The following is a 16,549-nucleotide window of genomic DNA, read 5'->3' as shown; positions in this document are numbered from 1 at the left end:
CAGCGGTCCCTTCGTCGTGAAGTTGAACTTTCTTTGTCTGGAGTCCAATATCCTTCATTGTGAAGTTGAAATTGGCTCTGAAATTGAGAAGTTGTTTGTTGACAACAAGCGGTCCCTTCGTCGTGAAGTTGAACATGCGTTGTCTGGAGTCCAATATCCTTCGCTGTGAAGTTGAAATTGGCTCTGATATTGGGAAATTGTTTATTGACAACCAGCGGTCCCTTCGTCGTGAAGTTGAACTTGCATTGTTTGGAGTCCAATATCCTTCGTTGTGAAGTTGAAATTGGCTCTGAAATTGGAAAGTTATTTATTGACAACCAGCGGTCCCTTCGTCGTGAAGTTGAACTTGCGTTGTCTGGAGTCCAATATCCTTCGCTGTGAAGTTGAAATTGGCTCTGAAATTGGAAAGTTATTTATTGACAACCAGCAGTTCCTTCGTCGTGAAGTTGAACTTGCGTTGTCTGGAGTCCAATATCCTTCGTTGTGAAGTTGAAATTGGCTCTGAAATTGAGAAGTTGTTTGTTGACAACCAGCGGTCCCTTCGTCGTGAAGTTGAACTTGTGTTGTCTGGAGTCCACTATCATTCACTGTGAAGTTGAAATTGGCTCTAGAAGTGGAAAATTGTTTATTGACAACCAGCGGTCCCTTCGTCGTGAAGTTGAACTTGCGTTGTCTGGAGTCTAATTTTCTTCGTGCTCATGGTTGAGTTTGTGTCGAACTGGATTTGTTTTGAACTGGTTCTCGAACCTATCTGAAATTGGTTCTAAGATGTCAATTCGGTTGAGGTGTAGCTTCTTACTGTCGAGTTAATCAACCACCATCCTTCTTTGAAGGCACTTGAGAATCGAGTATCCTTCATCCTGAAGTCAAAACTTGACTCTAAAAGCTGCAAAAACGTGTATGCTAAAATGATGAATGTGATGCACCTAAGTATGTTTAAGATGCATGCAATATGGATGAATTATGTGTTATCTTCTGGATGGAGTCTCGTGCTTTGTCTGTCAATCAGGTTCTTGGAATGGATCGTGCCCCATTTGCTTCCCGAGCTTTGGCTTTACATACCTTTCATATCTGAGACTGTTCTGCTTGAAAATGTTTTTCTCCTTTTTCTTGTTTTAGGTGAGACATGATAAAAATGTTGTAAAATATTGTTCGCAATTGAATCAAATTGTAAATGTGAGTTCAAAAAATATCAAAGGAATCAAGAGCTCTTTTAATACTTTCAGAGTTACAAATCTTTGACAAATGTTCAAATGGATGAGTTGGCTTTAGGTTAGCCTCCTTTCTAAGGTTTTGGTAACCCAAAATGTCATTTATTTTTTAAATATCGAAATATGCTTTGGCATTTCATTTGGGTGCGGACATAATGACGCAACTAGAATGACCAATTACTAGACATTTTATTTCGGTCCTCTGAAATCTTCCATTTGTTCAAGCTTTGTAGGCTCCTCCAACAAAGGCAGTGCGAAAAATATCGGTCTAAAAATGAAATTCTTGAGTGCTCGTGTGTAGTCGACTATAACAGGTGTTCCTTAACTCCCTTAGTTCAACATTACCGAAAATTTCTTGCTCAGATAAATTTGATTTAATTTGTCGTTATCTGGCAAGCTGGATCCATAAAGCCGGGGCGTTTAACCAATTACTTTAGAGGGACCACTTAAAATTATAATCAGTTTTATCAAGTTCACTGAAGGGTTCATCTCATCACAGAGTCTTCAGCCTGACAAGAGCAGTGGAGCAAACACCGAATTGCCAAGTGTCCGAGCAATGTCATGGTTTAAATACAATCTATTCATAAAGCCAGGGCTTTCGAGTTTCCTCTGTAACCAATTGCCTTAGTGGAATAGCTCAGTTTTACGGATTTAATTTCTTAAGATTGTCAAGAAGAACCTGTTATAGTCTAGGTGTTTGTTGAAAGTAAAAAATTTCATCTTTAGAGATCAATTTTCAAGCAACTGACCTAAACTAGATTCACTTACTCGACTATTCCATCTGTGAAGATCGTTATCATCACTGAACGTCTTAAATAAAAAGTATAATAATGTCATATGCAAAAGGATGCCCCATGTTGTCCGCACCTTATGAAAGGAAAATGTTATATTGGTTAATTACAAGAGCAGGGTACGGTGTTTGAGTGTATATTCTGGGTAAAGTCAAATTCCTTGTTTTAAATCATGTTACTTCGTCAAAGATATGTAACTTTGAACCATTTCAGAGTTTCTTAATTCAGATGATATTCAAAGAATTGCAAGTTTGCAAATGTGATTCGTTGTTTAACATCTTTAAAGTAACATAAATTTATTTAAAAGTCCTTACAAAAACTTGAGAAAAAAAATGAAAAAAAAAATTCAAACAAATGTCTCAAATGATGAAATGGTCTTCCTCACTTGGATGCCCCCAAGTTGTTGAAGTCGATCCGATTCTTGTTACATATTTTATGTATGATTCTCTTGATTGTGGAGTAATTCTCGATAGTGCGCCCTGGGACTCCGCTATGATTTTCTCAATGAGCGTTCTCATCATACTACCTGGGGTACGGGGCTTCATGGATTTCTCTGGATATGGTGACACCACGTGTGCGTCAAACAACTGTTGGTAAAGCTCCTTATATGTCATAGGATCAAAAATGTTCTCATTTTTGATGAGACATGTGAATGTAAAAAAAAGGAAAATAATGCGAATGTAAAGAAAAATATCAAAATGCACAATATGTCTGAATGCATGATGCATGAAATGTTCGAGGCATTGATCCAAAAAATGTACCTGTTATTATAAATAATCCTTATTGGGGCAAAAGTGTTACGTCTTAAGAGACAAAAATATTTTGAAGGCATAGACCCCGAACAGCTTCTGATAGGTTGACTAGTCTTCTGCCTTCGTCTGTCACCGGTTGAATACCCTGTCAAACCGTTCCTGCTCCTTTGGCTAAAATGTGCAAATAACGAGCTGCTTGCCCTCAAAAGGTCTCGAATGACTGCATCGCCGGCTTTCACTCTATGTCGAGCTTGTTCCAAACGAAAGTGCCATCGGAGCCCTCCACCCAAAGTTTATCGACTTGTTTCTAGAATTTATCAATAATGATCTCCAGCTTAGCTAGGGTTTCGCCATCTTGATCTCGCAGTTTTCGAAAAGACTCTCCGGGTCATTAACATTTTCCTCGTCTTGCCCCTGCACCCTTTGCCTCCGAGTATTCTTTGACCACGACTGGGCTTCTGAGCTTTTTATCTCTTTGTATTATAATCCATTTGTCCATTAATGCAGATTATTCATGTTTAACAAACACATTTTTTGGTGGATCAACACCTCGTTTTAAATGATGCGAATGATGAGAACAAAATGAAAGAGAACAAAAAAAAATAAAAAAAATAAAAGAGTTAGTGAGGTAAATCAAAACAATAATAACAAGAAAGATCCTACCCCACATGTATCTACCAGAACATGCTTAATATTCCTACCCGGACATGATTTCTATCCCGTATGCTAACTTCAAACAAATCCTAAACGCATATTTGTCTAGTTCGCATGCTTTGAACAGAAAATAAAGCAAGAAACAAAATAGCCTAGGGTTTGGAATGAGGTTTTGGGGTGGACTCTAATTCCCTGTACTTTCCCGGTTTAGGTTCTAAAAAGGTACTCGAGTTCTCCTTGCTGGTGCCCCCTTGGGCTTACCAGACCCTTAGTCCTAAGCCCATCACAGGCTTGTGTGAACTAAGTTAAACTCGAGATGACACATTCCCTTATGCCCGCACGGTGAATAAATCCACACGAAGACATAAGGTATATGAATCCCGAAGGCTACTTGCTAGGCCCGCACGGTGAATAAATTCACACGAAGGCGTCGCTTTCACCCCCACTTAAATAGGGTTTGGAGCTCGGGTATAGAGCCTGAGATGAAAACTTTGAAAAATCTGAAATCGTTAAAAAATGTTAGTACAACTATTTATTTGAAAAATAATCAAAGGTAAATAACTGGAATCGAATAAATAAATTTAAATTTACCATTTTTGCATAAAAAGACAACCGAAAATTAATTTCGGCCTGACTCACTTACCTGTCCCCAGCGGAGTCGCCAAGCTGTCGTAACCGCCTTTCGGTTGGGCCCCAGAATTGGGTTTCGACTTGAAAATGTGGATTGGAGTCGCCACCGACCATTTTAAAACGAATTTAGGTGGGTCGGACACCATCTTACCTGATCTGCGTTGTACCAGAAACGTGTCGGGTTCGGGAGTCGGTTACTGTCAAGGAAGGATTAGCACCCTTGAACTGCCCTTTCGGTACCAATTAATTTGTTAGTTGTCTTAATTGCGAAAATTGTAATTTAAATTAAAATTTAAAAATTCGATCATAATTATTTACCTTTTGATCAATTAAAATTATCCCTAAAAAATCATAAATAAAGTTAAAAAATAAAACAAACAAAAACAAAGAGTTATTATTAAAATCGAAATAAAAAAAAGAGAAAATAAAAGAAATGAAAGGAAATTCAAATTAAAAATTAAATTGAAAATAATTAAAATTTATGGATCAAATTAATTCTAGAAATGAGCTACAAGAGAAAAAAAAGAAACTTAATGGATTAAAACATCAAAACCAGAAATTTAAAAGATTAAAACAGCAAAATAAGAAGTTAGGGGGCTGAACCCCAAATATATAAAAAAACAAAACTAACATCAAAATAATAAACATTATAGGCACTAGAAATGCAAATGACCCAAAACTAATATAGAGGACTAAAATAAAATAACCAGAAACATAAAGGAGCAAATACTAATTAAACCCAACACAAGGCAGTGATTAAAATGGACTAATTACCCATATCATGACTAAAGTAAAATATAAATAAAGATGGTATCATGAGTAAACTGGTGATCAAGATATAAATGTGGAAAGATAAAGGCTCAAAATAATATAAACTTGGATATTTGACCTTAAAACGGATGACTAGAATAGAAATAAGTGGCTAAATTAGAATGGCTTAGTAAGTAATTAACCCTAAACTTAATATATAACCTAAAACCTAAACTAAACTAAACTAACATCACGCATCTTCTTCTCTTCTTCCCCATTCTCTCCATGCGGCACAAAGTTTTCTAACTCCAGGAAAAAAACAACTTGGCCACCAAGCTTGGGTGGTCGATTCCTTACTCGCTTGTCGAGCCAACGGCGGCCCCGGTAAGTTTCTAACCCCTTTTCATATATATATTTTTGAAAGCATCGAATGTAAACAAAAAAAAAACTAAAATCTACTACTTTAATTGCATTTAAATAACTAAACTAATAAACTGAAAATGAAATCAAATTAGAAAATACCTCTTCGCTTTGAAAAAAAATCGGTTCTGTTTTTGATTCCTGAAGAATTCATTTTTTTGTATTTTTATTGCTTTTTTCCTTTTGAATGTGATTACATGGGTATTTATAGTAGAAAAGAGACCCTATTTTTAGGAGTCCTAATGGCATACAAATTGTTCTTTTAATATTTGTTGGTGGTTGCCTTGCGAGGCCTTTGCGCCGGACGGTTTGGCGTGAAGATCGGAGGTGCGAGTGAGGAATAGTCCTCGCGAGAAACGACGCTTGCTTGCTAAGTTCTGGAAACCCTAGCCCTGGGTTGATTCGGTGTTGAGGGCTTGGACCGGTTCATGCGGGTTGCAGCTAGTTGACCGGTTCGTGCGTGCTACTGGGCCACTCATAACCCTGATACAGAAAATGAACAAATGTGTTAGCTTAATAATAATAATAATAATAATAATAATAATAATTGTACAATATATATATATATATATAATATATATAAATATATATATTTATTTCGGTCATGAAAAGTGTGTCTACACTTAGGAGCCAGCTACATCACAAATTCAGTCAGGTGTTCCTAGTAGTGCTTATGATGAAAATTATCAGCGTTCTTTCTCTCAGTATGGAGGATATGCACCACATCCCTCGTATCAACCTCAACCGCCGGCGCCTGTAAATACTTTTGTTCCAACCCAAGCTCCTCATGTTTCCCAGGTATGCTGTATTAGGTTTCTATCTGTGCATAGCAGTCTATTTGATTGTAGATTTAAGTGGTGGAATGATATTTTTCTTCTGATTCTACTGTTAATCTGTCATGCTATCTAAACGGCTCGAACAATTTCGTTCAAGTTGTATCTTTATTACGACAGTATGATCAGCTTATAACTACCATGAGATTGCTATAAGTGGGGGTCTTTAAGTTTGCAATTAATCTGTGTTAACTTAGCATTTTTGAACTGTACAAAGAGCATTCTATTTTTGTTATCCATAAATTGATTGACTTGTTTTGTCTTAAATCCAGTAGTGACGACTGACGAGAGAAAATTGGAGAATCTTTCTAATTTTTCTAGCTTTTTACTTACTTGCATGATATTTTTATTTATATATCAAGTTGATTCTTGACTAAATATTTTGTCCTTCCAGGCAAATTTTGCTTCATCACCTGGAACCACTCAGCCTGCCGTAAGATCATTTGTTCCTGCAAATCCTCCTGGTCTAAGAAATGCTGATAAATACCAGCAACCAACTACCTTGGGTTCTCATTTATATCCTGTCTGTATCGCTACATCTAATTCATGTTCAATGACATATTTAATCTTCTATTTCTGGTATACTAATTGATTTTTGCATGCCTTTCAGGGTGCTGCTAATTCCACTTATCCCATACCCCAAGGAACTGGATCACCTTCACCTGTCCCATTACAAATGGGATCAGTTCCTGGCCCCAAAATGCCCCAGTTTGTAGCTCCCACTCCAACGCCAAGGGGATTTATGCCAGTGACCGACACACCTGTCGTTCAAAGGCCTGGGATGACACCAATGCAATCTGGCACCCCTACACAACCGGCTCCAATACAACCAGCTGCAGCACCTGCTGCACCTCCACCAACTGTGCAGACTGCCGACACTTCAAATTTGCCTGGTAATTGCTAGTTTATTGGTTTTGAATAATGTTAATATGACATGCCTGTTTATTGGATTTTGGAGTTCCTTTCCAGCCCCATGCTATATGTCATACCAAGTTTCTTGGACTATTCCAGAATGAGGGTTTACTATCTGAAAATCTGAGTTGTGTTTATCTTTACACCATCACCCTGTATGAGAACTCTTGCAAAACAAAACGAATTATTTTAAAAATGATGATTGTGAAAATACTATTTTTTATGCGAGTAATTTATCCTTTCAGGTTGCATAATCCACATAAATGAGGTAACTAATAGATGAAGAAATATAGATGTTTTATATAATGATACTGCCGGCAATGACTCTACCATGTTGATTTGCAGCCCACCTGAAACCCGTAATCACAACCTTAACAAGACTTTTCAACGAGACCTCTCAAGCACTGGGAGGGTCACGTGCAAACCTTTCTAAGAAACGTGAAATAGAAGACAATTCAAAGAAAATGGGTGCCTTGTTTGCCAAACTCAACAGTGGAGACATTTCAACGAATGCTTCTGATAAGCTCATTCGGCTCTGCCAGGCATTGGACAATAATGATTTTGGTACAGCACTACAAATCCAGGTACGGTGGCAAAAGAACGTTGTTCATAATGTTTTGCCAAGTCACGTGACTGTTGGGGTTGGTAACTAAAAGCAGTTCTATGCTTTTTACCTCTGCTTCTGGAACAGGTTCTTCTTACTACAAACGAGTGGGATGAATGCAACTTTTGGCTTGCAACCCTGAAACGGATGATTAAGACGAGGCAGAATGTAAGGTAAGTGATAAGAAACGAAAAGATCTCCAAGAACGTCGTCATTTTTGCTCGAGTACATTTTGGGGCAATGGTAAAAGCCCTTGGATTTTATAAAATTTTGGAAAGCAAGCAGATCTTACTCTTACGTAATTGAAATAGATATGAATTGTTTTACTATTTAAAGTCATAAAAAACGGTTGGTCCAATGGCACTGAATTCTGACATTTCTTATAAATTATAAAATTTTCAAGCAATAAAAAAACAATGTTAAAATATATTTTAAGTCTATCTTTTTACATTTAGAATTTAGTTCTATTTTTTGAAATTAAAAACATCTTATACATGACTCTTAAAAAATCTTTTTTATCCTCAATTTTATCAGTTTAGTTACTTTTTACCTTCTAAATTCTCATTGTTTCCATTTTGATCCTCAAACTTTTATTTCAAAACAATAGCAAATTGTTAAGTTGATGATAGTTATTTTATTTTTATTTAGATGTTGACTATTATTTTATCTTTTTCTATCATATCTAAAAAATAAAAAATAAAATTATTTAAAAGAATCTAATATTAACATTCAATAAAGATAAATAGCTACTTTTTTAAAAAAAAATTGATGACATGGTAGAAAAAGACAATACTTGATGTTAGCTTAATGGAGTGGTTATTATTCAGACACTTATGAATCAATTAAAAAAATTAACGACAAAAAGGAATACAATAGAAACTTAACGGTTAAAATGATTAAATTAAATCAATTGAGGTGCCAAAAAAGATACCTCTACCTAAAATAGATAAAATATGATCATACTACCAGGAGTTTCTTTAAATACCCACTTCTTGTATTGAACCATGTAGTAACAGAACCTTTAACCACAACTGTTTTTTGAACTCTCTCCAACTAAGTACATTATCCACGGTCAAAATGAATACAAGGAAAAAAGAAATGGACTAATCAAATAATCATCATAATAACTTTAGGCTTTCCCTTTGAACAAATAATTACAAATCATAGCATTTATTACAATCAGTGTTACATAATCCAATCATACAGCATTTAAGAATGCATATTTTTTACAATTAAAGGTTATGGAAGTGCTCATTTTCCACTCGGTTTTCAAGTGACTGCAATCCAATCATAGCATATATTAAAATCAGCATTAAATTAGGAAGTGCTCATTTGCCACTCAATTTCCAAGTGACCGCAATCCAATGAACCAATAACCTTATTTAGAGATGTTTCTCTGTGTTGCAATAACATTGGGGAGCAATCATCAGCCTCCTTATTCTTCCTTTTGCGAGGCAGTTTTCTTGACACCATTTTCCATTTGGAATCAAATTCACAAGCTAAAATAAAGAAAAAGGAAACATCAGCAGTGTTATATACTTAACTATTAAAGCATGAATCATATTAGCAAATTTCATAGATATAAATACCGGTAAAAGTACCGTACAAGTCCTTATACTAGCACAAAGTGTATTTTAGTTCATGTACTTTTAAAACGAGCACGCAAAGTTACCATTTTTGCAACAATTGGAAACAAAACAACTGCTAATTTTATAAAGTGGCATCTTTAAATGATGTGGAATGTTCATCCAACCCATTGAAGCTAAAAATGCTCTGCAATGCTTCAATTATTTTAAGCTACAACGGGTCGAGTCAACATGTTACTTCATATTTTAAATTAATGTCACGTTATTTAATTAAGTCCGTCTTATAAAACTAATAGTTTTCTTAACGGGTTATAAAAATGATCATTTTGCACATTTTACTAATATACTGAAACCTTTTTTCTCCTTTCAAAAGTATAAGCTTTACTCATTTTAGAAGCACTGAGGAAATGCACCAACGATAAACAGCTAAATGAGATAAAATTATTGAGCAAAAATACCTTCACTTCGGTCATTGAAACCCCGAATTAAGCAAGCGCAGACCCATGGCCTTCCAGCACGAGATGCTTTAGCACCACCACTAAGTTCGCCATTATGTTGTTTCAAACTGTAATATCAAAGCTCAATATTTAGTTATTTTGAATCATTTTTCCTATGAAAAAAAGAAGAAAAAAAACTCCCAAAGCAGAGTCAATTTTACTGAATGCAACTTGTCGCAACAATCAACAACGAAGCTCGCAAGTTTTCAAAAGATTAGCTTATGTAAAGTGAATTTTCAATTTACAAGGGGGGTAAACATTTGGTTAACTTGATCAAATAAACAATTTACATAGATTTAATCAATTAGACCATTAAAAAAAATAAGCAATCAAGATTAAACCCCAAACTAAAAAGAAAAAAGATGTCACGAATAGGAATTTGAGGTACAATTTGACGTTAAAGCTTAAAATAATTGGGAAATGAGAAAATGAAGATCGTACCGGCGGGAGAAGTTGTTGGTGACGCCGACGTAGGTTTTAATGGGAGCATTGGTGGAAAGAATGAGGTAAACGCACCACGTCATTTCTTTTGATTTGGATTTCGCACCGGCACTCGATTCTGACGACAACGGCGGATTTAGGGAAATAGATTTAGGGTTTGGGTTAGGATTTAGAATTAGATATGGGGATTTCGCCGCTCGGAATGATGCTGTGAGCAGCCTCATCTCATCATCCGATCTCAAGAGTTTTTTCGTATTTTGGGATCTTAATTCAACGGTAAAGTTCTGCCCCTTATCTGGGTGGGTCCAAACCCCTGTTTTCTTTGGTAAATTATATTAATGGACATTAAAGTATTAGTAAATTCTTTTTTCAGCATCAAAGTTTTAAAAAGGCTTAATTATTAAATAAGTACCCAAACTATAGCGCTTTTCACGAATAGGTGCCTACAGTATTTTTTTTAATGATCCCGGAAACTAACGTTACAAACGTTACCACTTTAGACACTCGAGTCGTAAACACTGTTAATTTTCTTCGTTAAGTGACATGTGTCACATTTTGATAATTTTAAACGTTTTATTTAAAAGTAAAAGTTAAAATCATATATTTTAAAAAAACACACAAAAATTTCAAAATAGCCTCAAAACTTTGAAAACCTTCATTTCAACCTATAAACCCACATTGGTCATCGCCCTTTGTCGTCGACGAAGCACCACCCGACCTCACCTACCCCCAACGATCAATACCCCTATGAAATTGTGACTGATCGACAGTCAATCGACATTTTGTACCCCGCGAACCTTAGGATGAAAATCGCGATCATAGGCGGTTCCGACGAACAATCGACAACGTATGACTAAAAGGATAGCAGGGACTAAGTCGGCAGCGGTGATCGTGGTCGGAAATGGCGGTGTCGGCGGGTTAGGTTAGGATTTCTTTATGAATTTGGGGGTTTTTGTAATTTAAGAAAATTTAGGGACTTTTATAAATATAATAATATTTTTAATTTAAACAAATAAAAGTTATCAGAATGTGACATGTGTCACTTAAAGGAGAAAACTAACGGTAGTTACGGCCCGGACACCTAAAGTAGTAACGTTTGTAACGTTAAGAATCGAATCTTTCAAAAAATACCATAGGCATTTATTCGTGAAAAACATTATAGTTTTGACACTTATTTTTATAATTAAGTGTTTTAAAAATAATGAAATGTATTAAAAAATTATAATTTTTCTCTTTTATTTTGGCAACTGTTATTTTGCCTTTTTTATCTTTGTGATTGGAGGCGGTTAATTTTGATGTTTGTTGTCGACTATAAGTTTTTATTGTTTTATTTTATTATATTGTATTATACCTTTACTTTTTTATTGTTTTTCAATTTTTAATAATTAAGTCTTTGTGACAAGTTTTCTTCGGTCTTTTAACACGTTTTCAGACGTTTGGTCGTTATTTTCGTTTATCTTTTATATTAGGGTTGGATTTGATATCGTTAAAACTGATCAAGATAGCACTTAATTGTTATCATATTTATCTTTCCTGTTTAAATCCTTGGATTGGATTTGGATACGCGAGTTGTATTTGTGGATAGTTTTTTCATGTTACTATATTCTGATTTGTGGTTTGTCGGTGGTCTTTCAATAATTTTATATTTTTTTGTGATTCGTTTATCGATACAATCAAATCTATTTGTATCAATATTTTATTTGAGTTTATTCAATTATATTTTTTAACCTTTTTCTTGTATGATCATTGTGTGATCTTAAGTGGCTAGTTTTTTGTGTTATTAATTATAAGGAAATGTCCTTATTATATGTTTAATTTATGATTATTTTTATAAACTTTTTTTATAATTTAAATAATTTATATTTTAAATAAAATTAATCATTTATATTAAAAAAGATTGAAATGTACTATTAACATTACAACGCTGGTGTGTCACTATTAAATTATGTTAAACCATAGTTTGTCTATTTATTAATATTTTATCGATTATTCCTACCGATTGATATGATAATAATCTTATATAATTTCAAACCCATCTACTTCCATCTTCACTCTGTCCCGCACATTCTTATCCTTCCTCGTTTCACTATTTGTAATACATTGAACAGAAAAAAAAAACATTTTCTAAATTTTTTTTCAAATAAAAATTGTTCGAGAAAAGTTAATAGTATATAATTTACCGGTTTTCAAAAAGGGTGGTAAACTCATAATATCAACGGTAAACTACAAAGTTGATTACTAATGTTTGAATAAGTTTTTGTTTTCACCATTGATGTTTTAAAAGTCACAAATCAGTAACTAATGTTATTGTTTGTTACAAATTGATCACTCGACATTAACATGCGTGACAGAAAATACAGCTGGCGAGTTAACTGCTACATAGACTTTTGACCGCCACGTTGGAGGACCATTGAAATCCCTTTGACCACTGCTTGAACTAATATGTAATTAATTAATTAATAAATAAAGGGGGAGAATTAAGGGTTTCATTTACCATTTTGAACCATTCTTCTTCTTCCATAAACTCATTGTTTCTTCTTCCAAAAACCCATTTTTTCTCATACATAAACTCGTTTCTTCTTCTTTCATAAACGCCTTTCTTCTTCTTCCATAAACACTTTTTTTTCCTTCCAAAAAGCCTATTTATTTTTCTTCCATATACACATTTCTTCTTCTTCCATTAGTTTGAGAGAAAAAGTAGAGAGAAAAACGAGCAAAAAAATGAGCAAAGAAAAACCATAATACTTGCATGGAGGTTAGGACAAAAGGGAGATAACGATATGCTTTATGGTAAGCTTTTTTTGGGTTTGTTAGAAAATAAAAAAAATAAAACCTTCGTTGGGCATCCACAGTTGCAAAGCAGGACATCAATGGAGTCTTACATCTTCACGGAATTCTCTTCTCTTATAATTTTTATAATTTTTTTAAAAATATAGATAGGATGAAAAATCCTAAATTAAGTTTAGGGATTGTGATTTTTTAAAAGAGAAGAGGTGATCGTTGAAGGCTTTTGAGTCTCCAACGTGGAAGTCAACCCAGTCCATGTAAGCAGTTAACGCATCAGCTGTGTTTTTCGTCACACCTGTTAACGGATGTTAACGTCAAGTGACCAATTTGTGACAAACGATAATATTAGTGACCGATTTGTAACTTTTGAAACATTAGTGGTGAAAATAAAACTTACTCAAACTTTAATAACCATTAGCATAATTTACCCTAATATTAAACAAATACTTCATCCCCTCAAAAGAAGAACAAATGTAATATAATATATGTTCTATCTTATCATTACATGTCTTTGCTCTTCGATTTGATTTAGGTTATCTTCCTTCTCTGACCGTTCTCAGACTGCTTTTGTTTTTTGTTTTGTCGTAGTTGATGAGTTCCATAGACTCTCAAACAAAACACAAAAATCCATGCATCTATTTAAACAGTTATTCTTTCAACTGTGATTAAATTATGGATCATATGAGTTTTTTTTTAATTTAATTCATTGAATCTGCTAAACTTAGAAAGGACGAAGCTCACTGGTTGTTATCCTCGGAAGTAAAATTTTATGTTATTGAAATATATTTATAAAATTTTAAAGTATGGCTTACTTTAAGAAATAGAAATAAATTTTCAATTAAAAATATAAAAATATATTTAAAAAATATATAGGAAGCGATCACTCTCGCCCGCTCCCTTCTATCCAATATTGGTTGTTAACACTAACGGAGTCCGACTATACCGAGGGGTGTCATATGACACCTCAAAAACTTTTGGAAAAACTCTTTTAATACAAATTTTATATAAAAATATTTAAAAATTAATATAATTAATATAATTTTAAAAAGATATTGACACCCTTAAAATAAATTGACCGTCATTATTTATTTTTATTCACTTAAAAAAAATCTTCATACAACTTTTAAATTTGATATCTAAATATTTTTTTTCTAAATTTGACAATCTAAAATAAATATTCTAACTCTGCTTTATCTAAAGCGATGGATTAATTAACCAAACATGGATCTATCTTATCTTATGCAAAAATCCAATGCAAATAATACCTAACCTCAAAAAGTTCATGACGTGATCATATCAGTAGAAAAGTTATCGATATTATATATTTCTAGTCAATGAAATATTGGACCAGAGCTGATTAAAATATAACATACAGTTGCAATTTAATCAGAAAAGTTATAATATCGCCATAAGTAAAATAAAATATATATATGGATAATGTAAATAATTAATTTTTTTAAAGGGGCTTTTGTATTCAAAGTGGAACCCGAATATAAAACGACACAACATATGGGTATCGTTAAAAAAATCTTCTTAAATTTAAATAGAGAAAAAAGAGTACACCACGTTGGGTCGGGAAAATGAAACAAGCTACCACGTGCACAAAGCACTAATACGAAAATAAAACACACTAACAACATTACAGCCCACCAACCATCACAGCCTACAGCACATCAACAAAACACTCCAAAACAGGCAAGGAACTAAAACCACGCAAAAGCTGTCACCAAACGAACCACCAACACATCCCACACAGCCCTTGAACCCAACAGCAGAAGGATGCAGGGACCAAAGGAGAGTCATCCAGTGGAGACCGGATTGCACGATACCCAAGCATCGACCTGGTCAACACTCCCAACGCACGAACCTGCAACCACACAAGCCATCCTCGGGATAACATGGCATAACTCTACAGCAAAGGAGAAACACCAGGGCTCTCGAAAGTACAATTCTTGCAGACCAACAGAAATGATAATCCAGCAGAAACCACTCCGATAGAAAGAGCCACAAACAGGAAACCATAACACAGCAGGCAAGAAGCAAGCAAGCAGTGGATGGTAAACGAGCCTCCATAGCCTACACTATAAGCCACACCAGAACACACTATCCACAGTAAAAATGCAATTCAACCTCAAATAGCCAATTCTGGATTTCTGACAAAATCATGCGTAGAGGGAAAATCCAATTTTAAATATTATTTCTACAACCAACAATCAGTTAGTTTAGTAGAATGAGACATTAGGTCTCTTAAGTAATGTCAAAGATTCGAATCATGGCGTTTGCAAATGGAGCAAACTGGATTGGGAGGGTTGCCATCGCCTCTACAGTACCCGATCTGAATTAGTCGGTTAATAGATCGGATACCAGTGATTAATTTAAAAAAAACATTTCTACAAAATTTAAATATAATAAATAAACTAAATATCCATAAATATCTTAACCCCGTTGTTTATTACTATTGCAGAATACGGCTATCGGATAGAGCAAAATCGCAACTGATAATTTGAGAAAATAAAAATGAAGATAAAGAAGGCACAAATTTTACGTGGAAAACCCCTAAATAATATAGGGTAAAAACCTCGGGCAAAGGTATAAGAATTTCAGTATGAGAAAATAGGAATTACAACTTCTCTCGATCTAACAAGGAGAAAACAATGATAATTTTCTCTTGATAAAAAAGAGAAAATAACTCTAAAGAAACTCTCTAAATTCTCTAGTATTGGGAGAAAGCTAAAATGCTTTGGGATGATTTTGAAGCTAAATGAGTTAGGGTATTTATAGTTGAAGCTTAAGGACTAATCTTGTAAATACCCTAAAGTGCAGGGACTAAATTGCAATTATCCATTTAGCAAATTTCAACAAAAGCTATCGTGAATGATCATGCACCATTCTTTTCTAAACTTTCGGTGCATCCATTTAATTCCACAATTTCGGTGGAATTATATATATATTTTCAACTTTCCACCGAAAGTTTGAAGCTTGACTTTTCAACAATCTCCCACTTTAAGATTTGATTGGAACAATCATATCTTCACACCATTCTTTCTACCTTGTACCTTCATGTTGCGTACGTCTCTAACAGACCATAAGAGGATCGACACTAGGTAAATTTATCAACATTGATTGTCTTCGTCATGAAATCTGCAATGTTGTCTTTGGTATGGATTTTCTGCATATCTACTGTCTCTTCTTCCACATTTTCACGAATGAAATTGTACTGAACTTGTATGTGTTTTGTTCTTGAATGAAATGATGGATTCCTTGCTAGATGCAAGATGCTTTGACTGTCACAAAACAGAGAGACATATTTTTTATTGTGCCCAAGCTCCTCCAATAGCATCTTCAACCATATTGCTTTTTTACTGGCTTGTGTAGCTGCTACATATTCTGCCTCTGTTGTGGATGTAGCCACAACTGACTGCAATTTTGAAACCCAGCTTACAGGTCCACCAGCAATTTTGAACACATATCTTGTAGTAAATTTGCTTTTATCCAAATCCCCTACATAGTCAGAATCAAAATACTCATTTATAAGTAAGTTTGATCCTCCGTAACATAATGCAACATTTGAGGTCCCTTTGATGTATCTCAGGATTATCTTTACTGTATTCTAATGCTCTTTGCCTGGATTCGTCATGTACCGACTAACCACTTCAACTGCTTGTGCAATATCTGGTCTTG

The 16,549-nt window shown here is 34.4% G+C and overlaps 2 protein-coding genes across 2 annotated transcripts; one reads left to right on the top strand and one right to left on the bottom strand.

Annotated features, from left to right (window-relative positions):
• Positions 1 to 5,835: 5,835 nt before the first annotated feature.
• Positions 5,836 to 7,735, top strand: LOC120189030 (protein transport protein SEC31 homolog B-like; the record flags this gene model as incomplete). The annotated part of the gene is made up of 5 exons (XM_039192372.1): positions 5,836 to 6,006; positions 6,436 to 6,564; positions 6,652 to 6,934; positions 7,299 to 7,537; positions 7,645 to 7,735. Coding segments are annotated over 5 exons (912 nt in total), but the record flags the coding sequence as incomplete, so codon positions are not given.
• A 1,079-nt stretch (positions 7,736 to 8,814) lies between these two features.
• LOC120188694 (structure-specific endonuclease subunit slx1-like) lies at positions 8,815 to 10,320 on the bottom strand. Its single transcript, XM_039192107.1, has 3 exons — positions 10,082 to 10,320; positions 9,602 to 9,708; positions 8,815 to 9,056 (listed from the first exon to the last, which is right to left on the bottom strand). The coding sequence occupies exons 1-3, from the start codon at positions 10,303 to 10,305 to the stop codon at positions 8,875 to 8,877; spliced, it is 513 nt and encodes a 170-aa protein (XP_039048038.1). The 5' UTR covers positions 10,306 to 10,320; the 3' UTR covers positions 8,815 to 8,874.
• Positions 10,321 to 16,549: the final 6,229 nt, after the last annotated feature.

This window comes from Hibiscus syriacus, unplaced genomic scaffold (assembly GCF_006381635.1).
Source record: "Hibiscus syriacus cultivar Baekdansim isolate YM2019G1 unplaced genomic scaffold, ASM638163v2 tig00116951_pilon, whole genome shotgun sequence".
Lineage (NCBI taxonomy): Eukaryota > Viridiplantae > Streptophyta > Magnoliopsida > Malvales > Malvaceae > Hibiscus > Hibiscus syriacus.
Note: the sequence above shows the minus strand (reverse complement) of the source record. Positions and strands in the feature narration are given on the sequence as shown.

Coding starts and splice junctions, on each gene's coding strand:
- LOC120188694 (XM_039192107.1), bottom strand. CDS start 10,305: ATGAGGCTGCTCACAGCATCATTCCGAGCGGCGAAATCCCCATATCTA. Junction 9,709..10,081: donor ACCAACAACTTCTCCCGCCG/GTACGATCTTCA, acceptor TTGATATTACAG/TTTGAAACAACATAATGGCG. Junction 9,057..9,601: donor TTTCAATGACCGAAGTGAAG/GTATTTTTGCTC, acceptor TCTTTATTTTAG/CTTGTGAATTTGATTCCAAA.